Source organism: Peromyscus maniculatus, chromosome 14 (assembly GCF_049852395.1).
Source record: "Peromyscus maniculatus bairdii isolate BWxNUB_F1_BW_parent chromosome 14, HU_Pman_BW_mat_3.1, whole genome shotgun sequence".
Classification (NCBI taxonomy): Eukaryota; Metazoa; Chordata; class Mammalia; order Rodentia; family Cricetidae; genus Peromyscus; species Peromyscus maniculatus.
This window is the reverse complement of record NC_134865.1, coordinates 18,825,491-18,840,000: the sequence shown is the minus strand read 5'-3', so window position 1 is coordinate 18,840,000 and position 14,510 is coordinate 18,825,491. Positions and strand designations below refer to the sequence as shown.

The 14,510-nt window shown below is 47.3% G+C and overlaps 1 protein-coding gene across 8 annotated transcripts in view; it reads right to left on the bottom strand.

Annotated features, from left to right (window-relative positions):
• Positions 1 to 12,095, bottom strand: part of Hectd1 (HECT domain E3 ubiquitin protein ligase 1) — a 92,268-nt gene extending 80,173 nt beyond the window's left edge. For 7 of the 8 annotated variants that reach the window (XM_076550692.1, XM_076550688.1, XM_076550693.1 and 4 more), the window contains exons 1-2: positions 11,770 to 12,094; positions 10,113 to 10,274 (exon numbers count right to left, since the gene is read on the bottom strand). In XM_076550692.1, the coding sequence (XP_076406807.1) occupies positions 10,113 to 10,252 (140 nt within the window). In that variant the 5' untranslated portion in view covers positions 10,253 to 10,274; positions 11,770 to 12,094. Of the gene's footprint in view, positions 1 to 10,112; positions 10,275 to 11,769 lie in introns of all 8 variants that reach the window. The other variant, XM_076550689.1, reaches the window with a different exon arrangement.
• Between the last annotated feature and the right edge of the window lie 2,415 nt (positions 12,096 to 14,510).

Sequence of the window (14,510 nt, the reverse complement as noted above, 5' to 3'; positions counted from 1 at the left end):
GTTCAGGGCCATGCTTGGCTACATGAGAGTGACTCAGTCTAAAAGAGAAACAGAGTGAGGCAGTGTGGCACACACCTGTAATTCCAGCACTTGGGATCACAGACCTTGGATCCCAGCAGCAGGAAGGTTGAGACAGGAAGTGATATGGCTGGGCAGAGAGAGGAACATAAGGTGGAAGGAGACGAACTCACGCTCTTTCAAGCTGAGGAGCTGGTGAGGTAAGAGGTGGTGGCTATGGCTGCTGCTCTGCTTCTCTAATCTTTGAGCTTTACCCTGATATCGGACTCCAGGTTTTTAATAAGACCAATCAGGATTCGTGCAACAGTATGGCCCTAAGTTACACACATCTATACATCCGTCCGCCCATCCACGCACACACAGCATTTCTCCCAGGCGGGGCTCAGGTGGCAGAGAGCTTGCCTGGCATTCACAAAGCCTGGCTTGGATGCCCAGCACTGCAGAAACAGATACACTTGGGATCCCAGCATTTGGGAGGCAGAAGCAGAGGGGCTGAGACTTTAAGGTCCAGTTTGAGACCAGTGTGGGCTACATGAGACCCTGTCTCAAAAACCACATAAACAGAAAACATAATGAGTAAGTAGAGTAGCAATCCCCACAGTTGGTGCGGTCATGAGATGTAACTCGAGACCAGACACTGACTGCACGGCCTTGAACGTGTCAGGTCTGCCGCTGAGCTCTACACCTTGCGTCAAGATGACAGTCACGGGAATGTGTTAGGATTTAAACTTATGAGTCCTGAAGAACTGTCGCATGTGCTGTTCAGGCCCTCTACTGTTTACTATACTCAAAATGAACCTGGGAATTTAAAATGTACTCACAGTTTATTCTACAATAACCCCTGGCAGCTCTCCAGCATGGGCTTCGCACACTTGTGCAGGTTGTACTTACTCTTTCCCAGCACATCCATGAATCTGCTAAGATGGCTTGTAAGGGCTGGAGGTGACTCAAAGGTAAGAGCACTTGCCCATCTTGGAGAGGGCCAGGGCTTGGTTCCCAGCACTCACATCAGAAGGCTCACAACTGTTTATAACCCTAGCTCTAGGAGAGCTAACATGTCTGGCCTCAGAGCACCTACACTCATGTGCACATAACGGACAATAATTTTTAAAATGGCCTGAGGATCTGGAGTTTGATTCCTGATTCCCATGTGGTAGGAAAGAACCAACTCCAGAAAGCTGTTCTTACATGTGGTACATTTGCATCACAGACACAGACTGACAGACACACAATACAATTAAAACAACAGCAACAACAACAACAACAACAAAAAGCTGGGCATACTTGTTTATATAGTCATGGGCTTATGTTTCCAGGACTGGAGAGGTAGAGACATGTGTGGGCAGCTTAAGGTCAGACAGCCTAGTCTAACTGGCAAGGTTCATGTTCCATTGGGAGACCTTGTCTCAAAAAAAAAAAAAATGAGCTGGGCTACCAAGAGGGCTCATGTGGTAAAGGTGCTTGCCTCCCAAGCCTGATGACCTGAGTGTGATTCTCAGAACCCATATAAAAACTAGGACAAAACCAACTCCATAAAACTGTCCTCTGACTGGTACATTCATGCTGTGGCAAGCAAATGTACTGCCCCCCCCCATATACATACACGTAATAATGATAAAAAAAGTACATAATAAAATTTAAATTAAAAAGATGGCTCCTGATGGCCTCCATAAGTACCCACAAAGGTCTCTTAACACATTATAACTCTTTGAGAAGTCTATACCTAAGCTCTCAGGTGAATCTTCACAAAATGCATTCTTTATGCTAACCCTCATCCTTAAAAATTTGTATTAAAAAAGTATTTAGACAAGGTATGGTGGTACACACCTTTAATCTCAGCACTCAGTAAGCAGAGGCAGGTAGATCTGAGTTTGAGGCTAGCCTGGTCTACACAGTGAGTTTCAGGCCAGGCAGGGCTACACAGAGAAACTGTCTCCAGATAAAAAAGGCTTTTAAGGCGGAATATGACCTCCATGGTAGAAGGAGGGAACATTTCCTGAAAACTGCCCTCTGACCTCCACCAGCAGGCTGTGGCATACTTCCACACACACACATACAATAAATAAAACGTAATAAAAGTCTAAGAAAGTGGGGGTGGAGAGACGGCTAAGCAGTATAAACACTGTCTGCTCTCCAGAGAACCGGGGTCACCACCAGCACTCGTGGCAGCAGCTCACATCTGTCTGCAGCTCCAGCTCAAGGAAGCTGACACTCTCACAGCAGCTCACATCTGTCTGCAGCCCCAGTTCAAGGAAGCTGACACTCTCAGACAGACATGCATGCAAAACACCAATGCACATAAAATTAAAATCAATACATCGTTTTTTCAAAATTAGAAAAAGTATCCCCAACTCTGCTTCATTAAATGAATAAAACTGAAAATACTCAGTTAAAATAAAAATGACCAAATGGAGCATTTGGGAGAAGGGCGGCGGTGAGGCGGTAACTGGCACTTTAATAACCTCTGCAGCCGGTCTTAATGGAGAGGACTCGGTGTGCTTGCTTCTGCACTTCATCTCCTGCAGTGTGGGTTTGGGTTCACTGAACTGTATTTATTTACCTGGGTGTAGCTATACGTATGCTGTGGTGTATACATGGAAGTCAAAGGACACACTGCAGGAGTCAGGTCTCTTCTTCCAGGGGGTGCCCGGATCCATCTAAGGTCTCCAGCCTTCAGCAGCTGAACCACTCTACGGTGCTGGAGGCTGACACTAAGCCTGGTGTGGGCAAGTGTGTGAGCATGGAGTTGCCACCCCACCCGCCTGTGACTTGTTCTTTGAGACAAGGTCTTGCCTGACCTCTAGAGTGCTAAGTCACAGGTATGTTCTACCATACCTGATCTAAGTAATAGTTTTAAAAGACAAATTTAAGGGCTGGGTAGGTGAACTTGATCCCCAGAACATAAGAAGAAAGAAGACCACCAGACCACTCATTTACAGCACTCCAACACCCTCCCCCGCCATGACCCTGTCATAAACTCCAAGGCCTTGCTCATGATACACCAAAGACTCAGCAATCCAGTCCCTACTCCATCAGCCAAGTGCCCCCGAATCCTCTGCACGCCTGGATGCCACCGCTTCTTCAACTCCCCAGACATCCTATAATCTGAATGTTCCTCAATCGAGTCACTCCCTTTCTGTTTGTCTTTTGAGACAGGGTTTCACTCTACACCCTAGGCTAGGCTCAAGCTCATGATAATCCTCCTGCCTCAGCCTAAGCATTGCAATTATAGACATGGGCCAGAAAATCCAACAAAACCATTTCTCTAAGACCATGCATTATCTAATGTATCCTATTACATTTGAGAGACTAATGATAATTCAAATAGAAGCAAAAATTAGCCTTCAATTTACTTTACCTTCAGAAACACTGCCTCAAGAAGTTCAGACCTTAAGAAGCAGTGCAGCAAGAAAAACAATGACATCATGAGGTTTGCAGGCAAATGGATGGATCTAGAAAATATCATCCTGAGTGAGGTAACCCAGACTCAGCAAGACAAACATGGTATGTACTCACTCATAAGTGGATACTAGATGTAAAGCAAAGGTTAACCAGACTACAACCCACAGCTCCAGGGAGGCTACCTAGCAGGGAGAAACCTAGGATGACTCTGGCTTATAATAAGTTTTGGTTTTGCCCAATCACTGGGCAAGCTTTAGAGAAACATTTCACTATTAGGATAAGAATTTGTACCTTATCAGGCTGATGAAAGAAAATGCTAGCCATACTTTCAGGAGGGGAGGCTAAAATCTTTTTAGATTATGTATTAGCCTATAGAAAAATGTCTGCTGTACATCAAACAGTGAAGGGGAAGATGAGTAGGAATCTCACTTACACAACTTAAGGAAAACGTAGCTCTCTGAACAGATGAAAAAGAGAAGCAGCAGTGCGGCATCACCAAAAGCATATTCCTTAACTCCAAAAGGACTGCCAAGCAAAACCCTGGAGATTCAGAACAACCCCAGGGGAAAATCGTTCAACTAGTATGCAAAAGCACCACATTAGCATTTCAAATGTATTAATCTCACTTGATTTTCATAAAAACCCAACAAGTATTAGGAATCCGATCGGAAAGTCGATCACAGGACTGCTCTGCAATGAAGGCAGGATTCTGAACTCAGCTCCAGCCCATTTCCAAAGCATGGTTCTCCATGCACTATGTCCTTTCCTAACTACTAAGAATCAGACAAAATGCAGTAAATAAATATGCGGGCATGTTTGGATTTATCTAACACAGCTTAGACTTTCTGATTTTCTATGGCATATTAAAAATATGCACATCTGGCTGGGCAGTGGTGGCGCACACCTTTACTCCCAGCACTTGGGAGGCAGAGGCAGTGGGGTCTCTGTGAGTCTGAGGTCAGCCTGGGCTGTCACACAGAAACCCTGTCTCAAAAGAGCAAAAACAAAAACAAGTGTGCACATCTTGCTTTTCATCTGCCCTATCTGCTGACTTTCAAAGACTTCAAAAGCTGGATGGAGGGAGCTCATGTCTGAAATTCTAGCGCTGAGGCAGCTGAGGCAGAAGGAAAGTCAGATGTGGTGGGGCCCAACTGGAACCCTAGCACTCAGGAGGACTGCCTTCAGCTGGAAGCCAGCTTGTGTTACCAGGTGAGTTCTAGGCCAGACTGAGCTGTAGAGAGAAGCCTGTCTCAAAAACAAACAAACAAACAAAAAACCCAAAGCCGGGTATGGTGGCACATACTTGTGGAGAGGTGGAGGCAGGAGAATCGAAGCCCTTGGCTAGCTAACAAATTTCAGCCCAGCCCAGGTTACATGAGAACCTGTCTAGAAACAAGACAGAAAGACTCCCAAATTAATCACTGTTTCAAGACATAAAAGACCAAAATATAATTCAAATTAGGTATTACATCACTTCACTTGAAACACTTTTTCCACACATACTCTCTCCACTAATCCCCACCTGAAATCAAATCGTTCCTTTACAGAGGACCAGAATAAGCCTCTCAGAAGCTAAGCAGACAATAGACTGTAAGCATCTGAATGGAGGGGCTGAAGAAATGGCTCGGTGGCTGGAGCACTTGCTGCTCTTGTAGAGGACCCGGGTTTGGTTCCCAGCACCCACATGGTGCCTCCCACCCATCTGGAACTCCAGTAGCAGGGGAGCTGACACCCACTTCAAACCACGTGTGCATATGTGCAGGCAAAACCCTCAACACACATACAACAGAAGTCAATCTTTTAGAAAAAGACCTTGAGCCTACGGCCAGAATACCATAACCAAAAGTCACAATGTCATTCCTTGTGAAGAAGAGGGTATGGCTGCAGAATGAGGAGAGCAAAACAGGACTGAGAGGGGAACAGGGCCAGCAAGTGCTCTCAGCTGGGGAACGCACTTGCTAAATTACCTACATTCAACCCCAGAAAGAGAGCCAAAGAACAGAAAGGTTGGTCTCTGTCAGCTGTCCTGTTTTGACGGCCACAGGCGCCATAGCACACAGGCAAGCACAGAGCCACTCACTCACATCACAACATCCTATAGCAAGTAAATCTTAGAAATTTTCATGACATAAAAGAGAAGGGGAAGCGGGGCGGTGGTGGCGTATGCCTTTAATCCCAGCACTCGGGAGGCAGAGGCAGGCGGATCTCTGTGAGTTCGAGGCCAGCCTGGGCTACCAAGTGAGTTCCAGGAAAGGCGCAAAAGCTACACAGAGAAACCCTGGGGGGGGTGGGGCACGACAAAGGTCAGTGAGGGGGTAGTAAAGAAATGTTTTAACAGACGTCTATTTTGAGAACATAACTGCCATGCTACATGAAACAGGACTAACCAATCTAATTGAAAATATCCTGGGGCTGGAGAGATGGCTCAAGGGTTAGGAGCATAGACTGCTCTTGCGAGGGAGGACCCAGGTTCAGTTCCCAACACCACATGGCAGCTCACAGTCATCTCAACTCCAGTGCCAAGGGATCTGCTGCCTCCTCTGACCTCCAAGGGTCCCTATACACACAGATGCACATGCAGGCAAAACACTCAGACAAACAAAATAAAAATAAATAAATCCTAAGTAATAATTACAAAGTCCTGTTCCTTCAGAGTGTACATCAAATCTAAATTAATTCTAATTTCATTTTCTTAAAATTTCATTACACAAAATATGATATAGGCATAGAAGGGAGGAAAACACATCACAGCTGTTTGTACAGATACAGAATTTTTCATAAGATCAATTTTACATTGTTAAAATTTCCTTTTAAAAAGTTCTCCTTTAGGGGCTGGAGAGATGGCTCAGCAGTTAAAAGTACTTGCTGCCTTCCAGAGGGCTGAGTTCAATTCCCAGCACTCACAAGGTGGAGTTACCATCTGTAACTCCAGATCCAGGGACGCCAATGCCCTCCTCTGGCCTCTGTGGACACCCAGGCATGCACTCGAGGCACAGACATACATGCAGGCAAAACACCCATACACATAAAATAAAAACAAATAAATCTTTTTTGTTTGTCTGTTTGTTTCTAGAAAGGGTTTCTCTATATAACAACCCTGGCTGTCCTGGAATTTTTCTGGACCAGGTTGGCCTTGAACTCAGAGATCCCCCTGCTTCTACCTCCCAAGTGCTGAGATCCAAGGCGTGCATCACCATGGCTAAGAACAAATAAATCTTTTTTAATAAAAACTTCTTTAGGTCCAGTGACGGCTCAATAGAGGGCATGCGCCACCAAGCTTGCTGACCTGAGTCTGATATCTGGGAGCTACAAAGTAGAAGGAAAAAAATCAACTTCTAATGCCGGGCAGTGGTGGCTCACGCCTTTAATCCCAGCACTCGGGAGGCAGAGGCAGGCGGATCTCTGTGAGTTCGAGGCCAGCCTGGGCTACCAAGTGAGTTCCAGTAAAGGCGCAAAGCTACACAGGGAAACCCTGTCTCAAAAAAACCAAAAAAAGGCCGGGCGGTGGTGGCGCACGCCTTTAGTCCCAGCACTCGGGAGGCAGAGGCAGGCGGATCTCTGTGAGTTCGAGGCCAGCCTGGTCTCCAAAGCGAGTTCCAGGAAAGGCACAAAGCTACACAGAGAAACCCTGTCTCGAAAAACCAAAAAAAAAAAAAAAAAAAAAAAAAAAAAAAAAAAAAAAAAAAAAAAAAAAAAAAACCAAAAAAAATAAAAAAATAAAAAAATAAACTTCTACATGCATGTACACACAAGTCCATAAATAAATGAAATTTCTTGGAACTATCCTCTAAATTGTTTTAGCATAGTAACAGTTTCTTTAGATGCTGTTATAAATCCCTCCACTTGGGCCAGTGTGACCACTCAGCAGACAGAGGCACCTGCCCCCAACCCTGACGAAGGGCCCAGTCCCTGGGACAGACTCTATTCCTTGCTAACTCTATACTGCCTTTTCAATGCTTCTCTCTTCCGATTTGTAAATAACAGCTTGGATTTTTGCTACAACAGTATTATTTTAGCTGGCTATGGTGGCACATACTTAAATGCCAAGACTTGGAAGGTGGGGGCAGAAGGAGCAGGAGCCACTTTTGAAACATCTCATAAATCGAGACTATAAATGTTTCTCTTCTCTGAAGGCATGCAGATCCCAGGTATTGAACTCAGGTCAGTGGTGGATACCGAGAACCAACTTTCCAAAGCTGTCCTCTGACCTCCGAGTTATGGGCATGTGTGCACAAGCAGGTGCAATAATACATCACAATGTTTTAGAAAAAGGAAACCTCAAAATTTCTTTAAAAAAAAAAAAAACCGTGTGTGTGTGTGTGTGTGTGTGTGTGTGTGTGTGTGTGTGTGTGTACACCAAACAGAAAATATCAAGTAACAGTCAACTGGCAAGTGTGACTTTTTCCCCCCAACAGTGCTAAGGACCTAACCCCACACAGATAAACTCTACCATCAAGCTAAAGGGGGGGGGGGGGCTGCAAATGACTTTTTAAAATGCAAACAGTGGGCCGAAGGATGGCTCAGCAGTTAAGAGCAGCACTTGAGGCTGTGACAGAGGTACCAAGCGCAGTCCCAGCACCCATATAAATAAATCTTTCAAACAAAAAACTAACTCTCAATCTAGGGGTGACTCTAATCAAATATATGAATATAAGACTCTACCTCATGTTTCTATAAATCCTGTTAAAACAGGTTATTCATGGAGAAATTCAATTATTGTTTTAAGAATCTACTGACTTCCTGGTGGTGGTGGTGGTGGTGGTGGTGGTGGTGGTGGTGGTGGTGGTGGTGGTGGTGGTGGTGGTGCGGCATGCTCCTTTAATCCCAGCACTTGGGAGGAAGAGGCAGAGGGATCTCTGAGAGTTCAAGGCCAGCCTGGACTACAGAGTGAGTTCCAGGACAGCCAGAGCTACACAGAGAAACCCTGTCTCAAGAAAAAAAAAAAAATCTACTGACGAACAGGAGTTAAACCAACCCCTAGGATGTGGCTGTGGACGCTTGTTTGTAAGGACTTCAAGAACCCTGTATTCACACATGTTAGAGGACAATTCTCCAGCACTGCTTCTCTCCTGCAACACAGGTTCTGGGCACTCAACTCACGTCCTCAGCCTTAGGGCAAGTGCCCTTACCCCTGAGCCTCTCCCTGAGCACCCTCACCTGGATTTTTTTTTTTTTTTCCCCCGAGACAGGGTATTATGTAGCTCAGGCTGGCTTGGACTAGACTATGTTGTTTTCTTTTAAATTTTTGTTTACACTGTAAAGATGTATCTCTGCCTAAGGCGCCTTCTAATTGGTTTAATAAAGAACTAAATGGCCAATAGCTAGGCAGGAGAGAATGGACAGGACTTCTGGGCAGAGAGAAAAACTAGACGAGGAATCTAGGCAGATGGATTTCACCAGCGGACTTAGAGCAAGTAGGATGGTGCCATACTAAGAAGTAACCGAGCCACATGGCAGAACATAGATTAAAAAAATATTGGTTAATTAAGTTATGAGCTAGTTAGGAAAGAGCCTAACCTAAGGCCAAGCTTTCATAATTAATATTAAGTCTCAATACCATTATTGGGGAGCTAGCAGTCCCACAAAAGACAGTCCAACAAAGTTTGCTACACTATGTAGCCAAGAATGACCTTTAATTCCTGCTCTTTCTACCTCCATCTCCGAGTGCTAGGGTTAAAGTATGAGCCACCCGAGCCAGCTAAAATAATACTGTTTTAACAAAAATCCAAACTATTACTTAAAAATCAAAAGAGAAAAAAACAAGTTGAAAAGATAATTTAGATTTCGCAAGCAATATAGTCTGTTTCCACCTCAAAGGCATTAATTACACCAAGCTTTAGGCCAATATCTCAGACATTTTCTAATTACCTTTAAATAGCATTAAAGCACATATAAAAAGTTTTTAATGACTTATTGGAATTCAGAACTAAAAACATAAATGAACTCAGGAAGATATTCTTTTACTGAACTATACTCACACAAGAGGAAAAACATGACTTTAGTGGCCTATCGAGTAGTGAGTTTTCTTTCATATTTTTATACAAACTGTATTATCATCTCTGAATAGAACTGTTTAAAACTCTCCAAATTTGGGGTGATGAGATGGCTCAGCCTGATAAATTGAGTTTAATCCTGGAACCCAGATGCTGAAACTAGAAATCAGTTCCCAAAGTTGTCCTCTGATTTCCACATGCACGCGCGTGCGCGCGCGCGCGCGCACACACACACACATGCACTCTCTCTCTCTCTCTCTGAGACCAAGGAAACGTCTCAAAATGAAACTTACAACCAGAAAGTTATTTTAACAAAAGCACAATGACATATGAAATCCAAACAGGCAGTTCACATCTTATTCTCCCACCCAGTCAGTCACATGGTACAGAAACAGCTTTAAAGAAGATAAACATTTATAGTCTCCTCAATTTACGAGATGTTTCATAACTGACTCAACCAAGCTATGGGTTAATATCAGTATTCCTAATTCACATTCATTCGACAAATATGTATTTACATAATCACAATTATCATGACCAGGGTTCCATTTCCCGCCACCTTTTATTTCTTAGCAAAGACAGCTACAGATGTTTTGAAGTTCACCCGTGAAGTTTTCACACAAACCGACGTCAGCAAATGGCTGGATACAGATGTCACTACAGCGACCCCAGAGAAAGATGATGGAGGAACGCACTTACGTTTCAAAACAGCGATCCACATTGTCAGACATCAAAAGCAGCATGCAGAGCTGTTCCAGGGCTATTAGCTGCATGTCCCTTTCATCTCCCTGTCCCATCTGCAGCCATTCCAGCAACGTATCGGGATCCACGTCCGCCATGGTCTTTAAAATGCCTCTCTGCCTAAATTAAAAAAGGAAAAAGGGTTTTCAAATGCTCAGAACTGATCAGCCTGTGTTTAAACCAAGTTTTTGTAAGGTCCTCAAACTAGTACACACACACATACGTGTACACACACACACACACAGAGTCGTTCTCTGATTTCCATATGTGCACCATGGCATGCACATACCCACACACATACAAGAATAAATAAATACACATGATTTTAAAAAAAACTTTCCAAACTTCAAAACTCCTGTATTACCTCAAAAAGTATGCTATAGGTAGCAGCAGTTTTCAACGTTCCTCTACTTCCCTGGGCTTACAGTTCAGGTACACTAAACACAAAACAGTTTTAACACAAGAGTACATGCTGATGAGGTTGCTAGTTAACTAGAAACCAGAGCTGTCTTTGTCAAGCAAGCTTTGGATCTCACTACTGTTATCACCAATGTCGGTGCCAAAAAGCAAAGAACGCCTACAAAAAAGTTCTTTTGCCAGCGAACGTCTCCCTGCAAATAAACAAAACAAAACAAACAAAACTGGGCTTCAGGTACGGGTCAGATCCAGCACTTTTAAGGAAACTACACATTCCCCTTCAAAAGTGACTGTCTCCTGTCGCAACTACTTCACAAATACTGAATTCTCAAGCTTACTCCAAAATATGTCCAAATTACAAACAGTAACTATGAAATCTACCTGGGGTGGGGGGAGGGAGTACTGGTTAGAACTTCTGGCAGCCTTGGCAAGTGTTCTTAAAACTTTCTTTTTTTTTAATGCTTATAAAGTAAATGCAACTTAACAGGTTACCAAGGTGGGGGGGGGGGTAGGGGGAAAATGGGCCACTCTCGGTTCCCACAAGATGGGGCAGTTAGTTTTTTAATTTAAAAAAAAATCGAGAAGTAGTCTAGGTACGGCGAGTCATTCCAAAAGCGCCTGACCGAAGGACGGCCAGCCAGCCAGCCTTGGGTCCCACGCCATCCACCTGCCGGTGTGGGAACCGAGAGGCGGGTCGCGGTGGGCACCCATCGGCGGCGCCCGGCGGGGCTGCCCCGCCACCCTAGGCCTGCCCAAGGCCGGAGCCGAGCGGCTGCCACCCGACCCGGCCCGGCCCGGCCGGCCGAGTTAGCTACCTGCCCGGGGGAGGAGGGCGAAGTCCTGGAGCAGCCCAAGCCTGCGTGCTCCAGGGGAAGCAGCCGAGCGGCCGGGCTGCGGGGGCTCCCGGAACTCGGGAGGCCCAGCGGGACGTCCCCGGTCCCCGCCGGGCAGCAGAGCCTGATCAAGGGCAAGGGGAGCGCGGCCGGAGCTCCGGGGCCAGCAAGCCAAGCCCCGGAGGGCCCAGGGAGGGGAACAAAGGGGCCGGGGACGGAGCGGCGGCGGCGGCGGCCGGCCGACCTCACCGCGCCGGGATCCAGCTCCGCGCCCGCCGCTGGGCTCGGCCGCCCGGATCCTCGCGCAGGCCCAGCCCGCCGACGGCGCCGAGCGCTGCCGCCTGCCCTCCCCGCGGCCCACTTACCCCGGCTCGTCGTCCCAAAGCAGCTCCGGTCCCGCTCCAAAGCAGGCCGCGGGCAGAGCCAGGCCCGGCCGCGGCCTTCGAGTTCCCAGGAAGCCGCAGGCCGCGCAGGTCGAGCCAGGCAGGCGGCACAGGAAAAGCCGCGGCTCGTCCCTCCCCTTCCTCCGCGGGGACCCGGTGACAAGGAAGCGAGAGGTCCTCCCGAGCGGCGGCAGCCCCCCCACCACCCCCGGGCGCGCGCGCGCGCGGCTCCTCAGGCCCTGCGGTTCACAGCCAGGCCCGCGCGCAGCTGCCGGCGGCAGCGGGGAGAGGCCGCGTCCATCGCCAGCCGGGCGGGGGGCAGGAGGAGGCTCGACCGGGCGCCGGGCGGGGAGGCTGGCGGAGGCCGCGCCGGCGGAGGCGGAGCGAACGCGTCCCGGCCGCCCTGCCCGCGGCCACCTGGGGCGCTGCGGAGGCCGGCGGCGGAGCGGAGCGGGGCGACGATGGGGGCGCCGGGCTCCCGCGGGCGGGCGGACGGGCGGGCGAGCGGGCGGCTACGGCTCTCCTCCGGCCGCCGGCCTCGCCGCGCTGTCAATCCGTGCGCGCCGCCGGCAGCTGGTTCGCGCACGCTCCGCCCGCCTCGCCCGGCGCCGGCTGCTCCGGAGTCCCGCGGCGAGCACCGAGGCCACCGTCTCGGTCCTTGGGTCACCTCCTCCTCCTCCTCCTCCTCCTCGCGTAGGCCCCGAGGACGAGCGCCCAGAACGCTTCCCGGCGGCGGCGGCGGCGGCGAGCCTGGGGAGCCCAGCTCGGCGTTATCGCCTCGGTGCAGATGGGACGCGTGCCTCCTGGCGGCCCCCCGCGGAGCCCCGAGAAGACTTGCAACTCTTTCTCCTGCGGCTTGTGGTCACTAGTCCTCCCATAGTTACTCCCTTCAGGCTTTTATTTCATTGAAAAATTAAAGGGTAGCCGCCGCGGGTAGTGGCGTCCTCCTGGGACTGGGACACTGGGGACCTGGAGGCTGGAGGGGCTGGAGTTCAAGGTCATCATCCTTGGCTACAGAGTGAGGTCCTGACTTGTCTTGGCTATCCCCTGTGGTCCAGGTGGTGAATGGGGGGTTGGGTAGAGGAGGAAGAGGAAGAAGAGAAAAATGCACCTGCCTCCTCCAGGAGCATACATGGAGATGTATTTATGATGCCATTAATTTATGATGCCTCTTAGGTCCAGAACCCTGAGTTAGAACTACCTTGGTCTGCAGATGGTGTTCCCGGCCAGCCAGGTCCAGGTACAGAGAGTTGCCACTGATCTCTTCCTGTTTATGGCTTTGCCCTTTCCAAAATATCAGATAGTTGGACGCATACTGTACAGACAACCCTTCCAGAAGGGCTCTTTCATTCATTAACACTCATTGGGATCCTCTGTGTCTTTTCATAGCTTGGTAGCTCGTTTATTTGTTTGGGGTTTTTTGTCCTGCATTTTTTTATTTTGGTTTTGTTTTTGCTTTTGTTTGTTTTGCTTGTCGTTTGTTTTGAAATAAGAGTCTGTTTATCAAAGTCAGTGTCCTCCTGCCTCAGCTTCCTGGGTGCTGCAGCAAGAGTGCATCAAGACACCTGGCTTGGGAGCTCCTTTCTTCTTCATGCTGGATAATAGTGAGTTGTTTAGAAGAATCACAATGTGTTTATCCACATACACATACCTGGAGTCTACCTTCACAGACTGTGAATGTATCCCACGTCAGAAATTTCCAGAGTTCCCCAGGGCGGGGAAATACTTTGGAACGACGACATATCTAATAAAGGACTGTTGGTCAAAACATACTAAAAACTCTTCAAGCCCAAGAACAAAGTCCTTGTTGGAGGGAGAGGGGAGTTTGTTGAACCAGAATTCACAACTAAGAATTGAGCACTCTCCAAAGCAGAAATAATAAGGTGTCATTCGGGGGCGGGAGAGATGGCTGAGCAGTTAAGAGCACCGGCTGCTCTTCCAAGACAACCGGGTTTTAACCCACATGGCAGCTCACAACTGTAACACCAGTTCTGGGGGATCTGACACCCTCACACAGACACACATGCAGGCAAGACACCAATGCACATAAATAAATAAATAAATAAATAAATAAATAAATAAATAAATAAATAAATAAATAAATAAATAAATAAATAAATAAATCATATTAAATACTTAGGTACCCTACAGGCTTTTACCCACATGGCAGCTCACAACTGTAACACCAGTTCTGGGGGATCTGACACCCTCACACAGACACACATGCAGGCAAGACACCAATGCACATAAATAAATAAATAAATAAATAAATAAATAAATAAATAAATAAATAAATAAATAAATAAATAAATAAATAAATAAATAAATCATATTAAATACTTAGGTACCCTACAGGCAAAGTTTATTCAACACCCCTCTCCAGCATCCACAGCTGCCTACCAGAACAACACAGTTCAGCTGCTCTGATAATCCACTACACAGACCCTGCCACATCTGTGCCAGGCATGCACACACCCACACTCACACATCATACATAAACTAAAAATAGTAACGGGGCATGATGGAGCACACCTTTCATCTCAGCACTCAGGAAGGAGAGTTCAAGGCCAGCCTTGTCTACTTAGTGAATTCCAAGCTAGTCAGGGCTAAAAAGTGAGGCCTTATCTCAAAAAAAAAAAAGAAAGAAAGAAAGAAAGAAAGAAACTAATAAAGCCAGGTGTGGTGGCCCATGCCTTTAATCCCAGCACTTGGGTGGCAGAGGC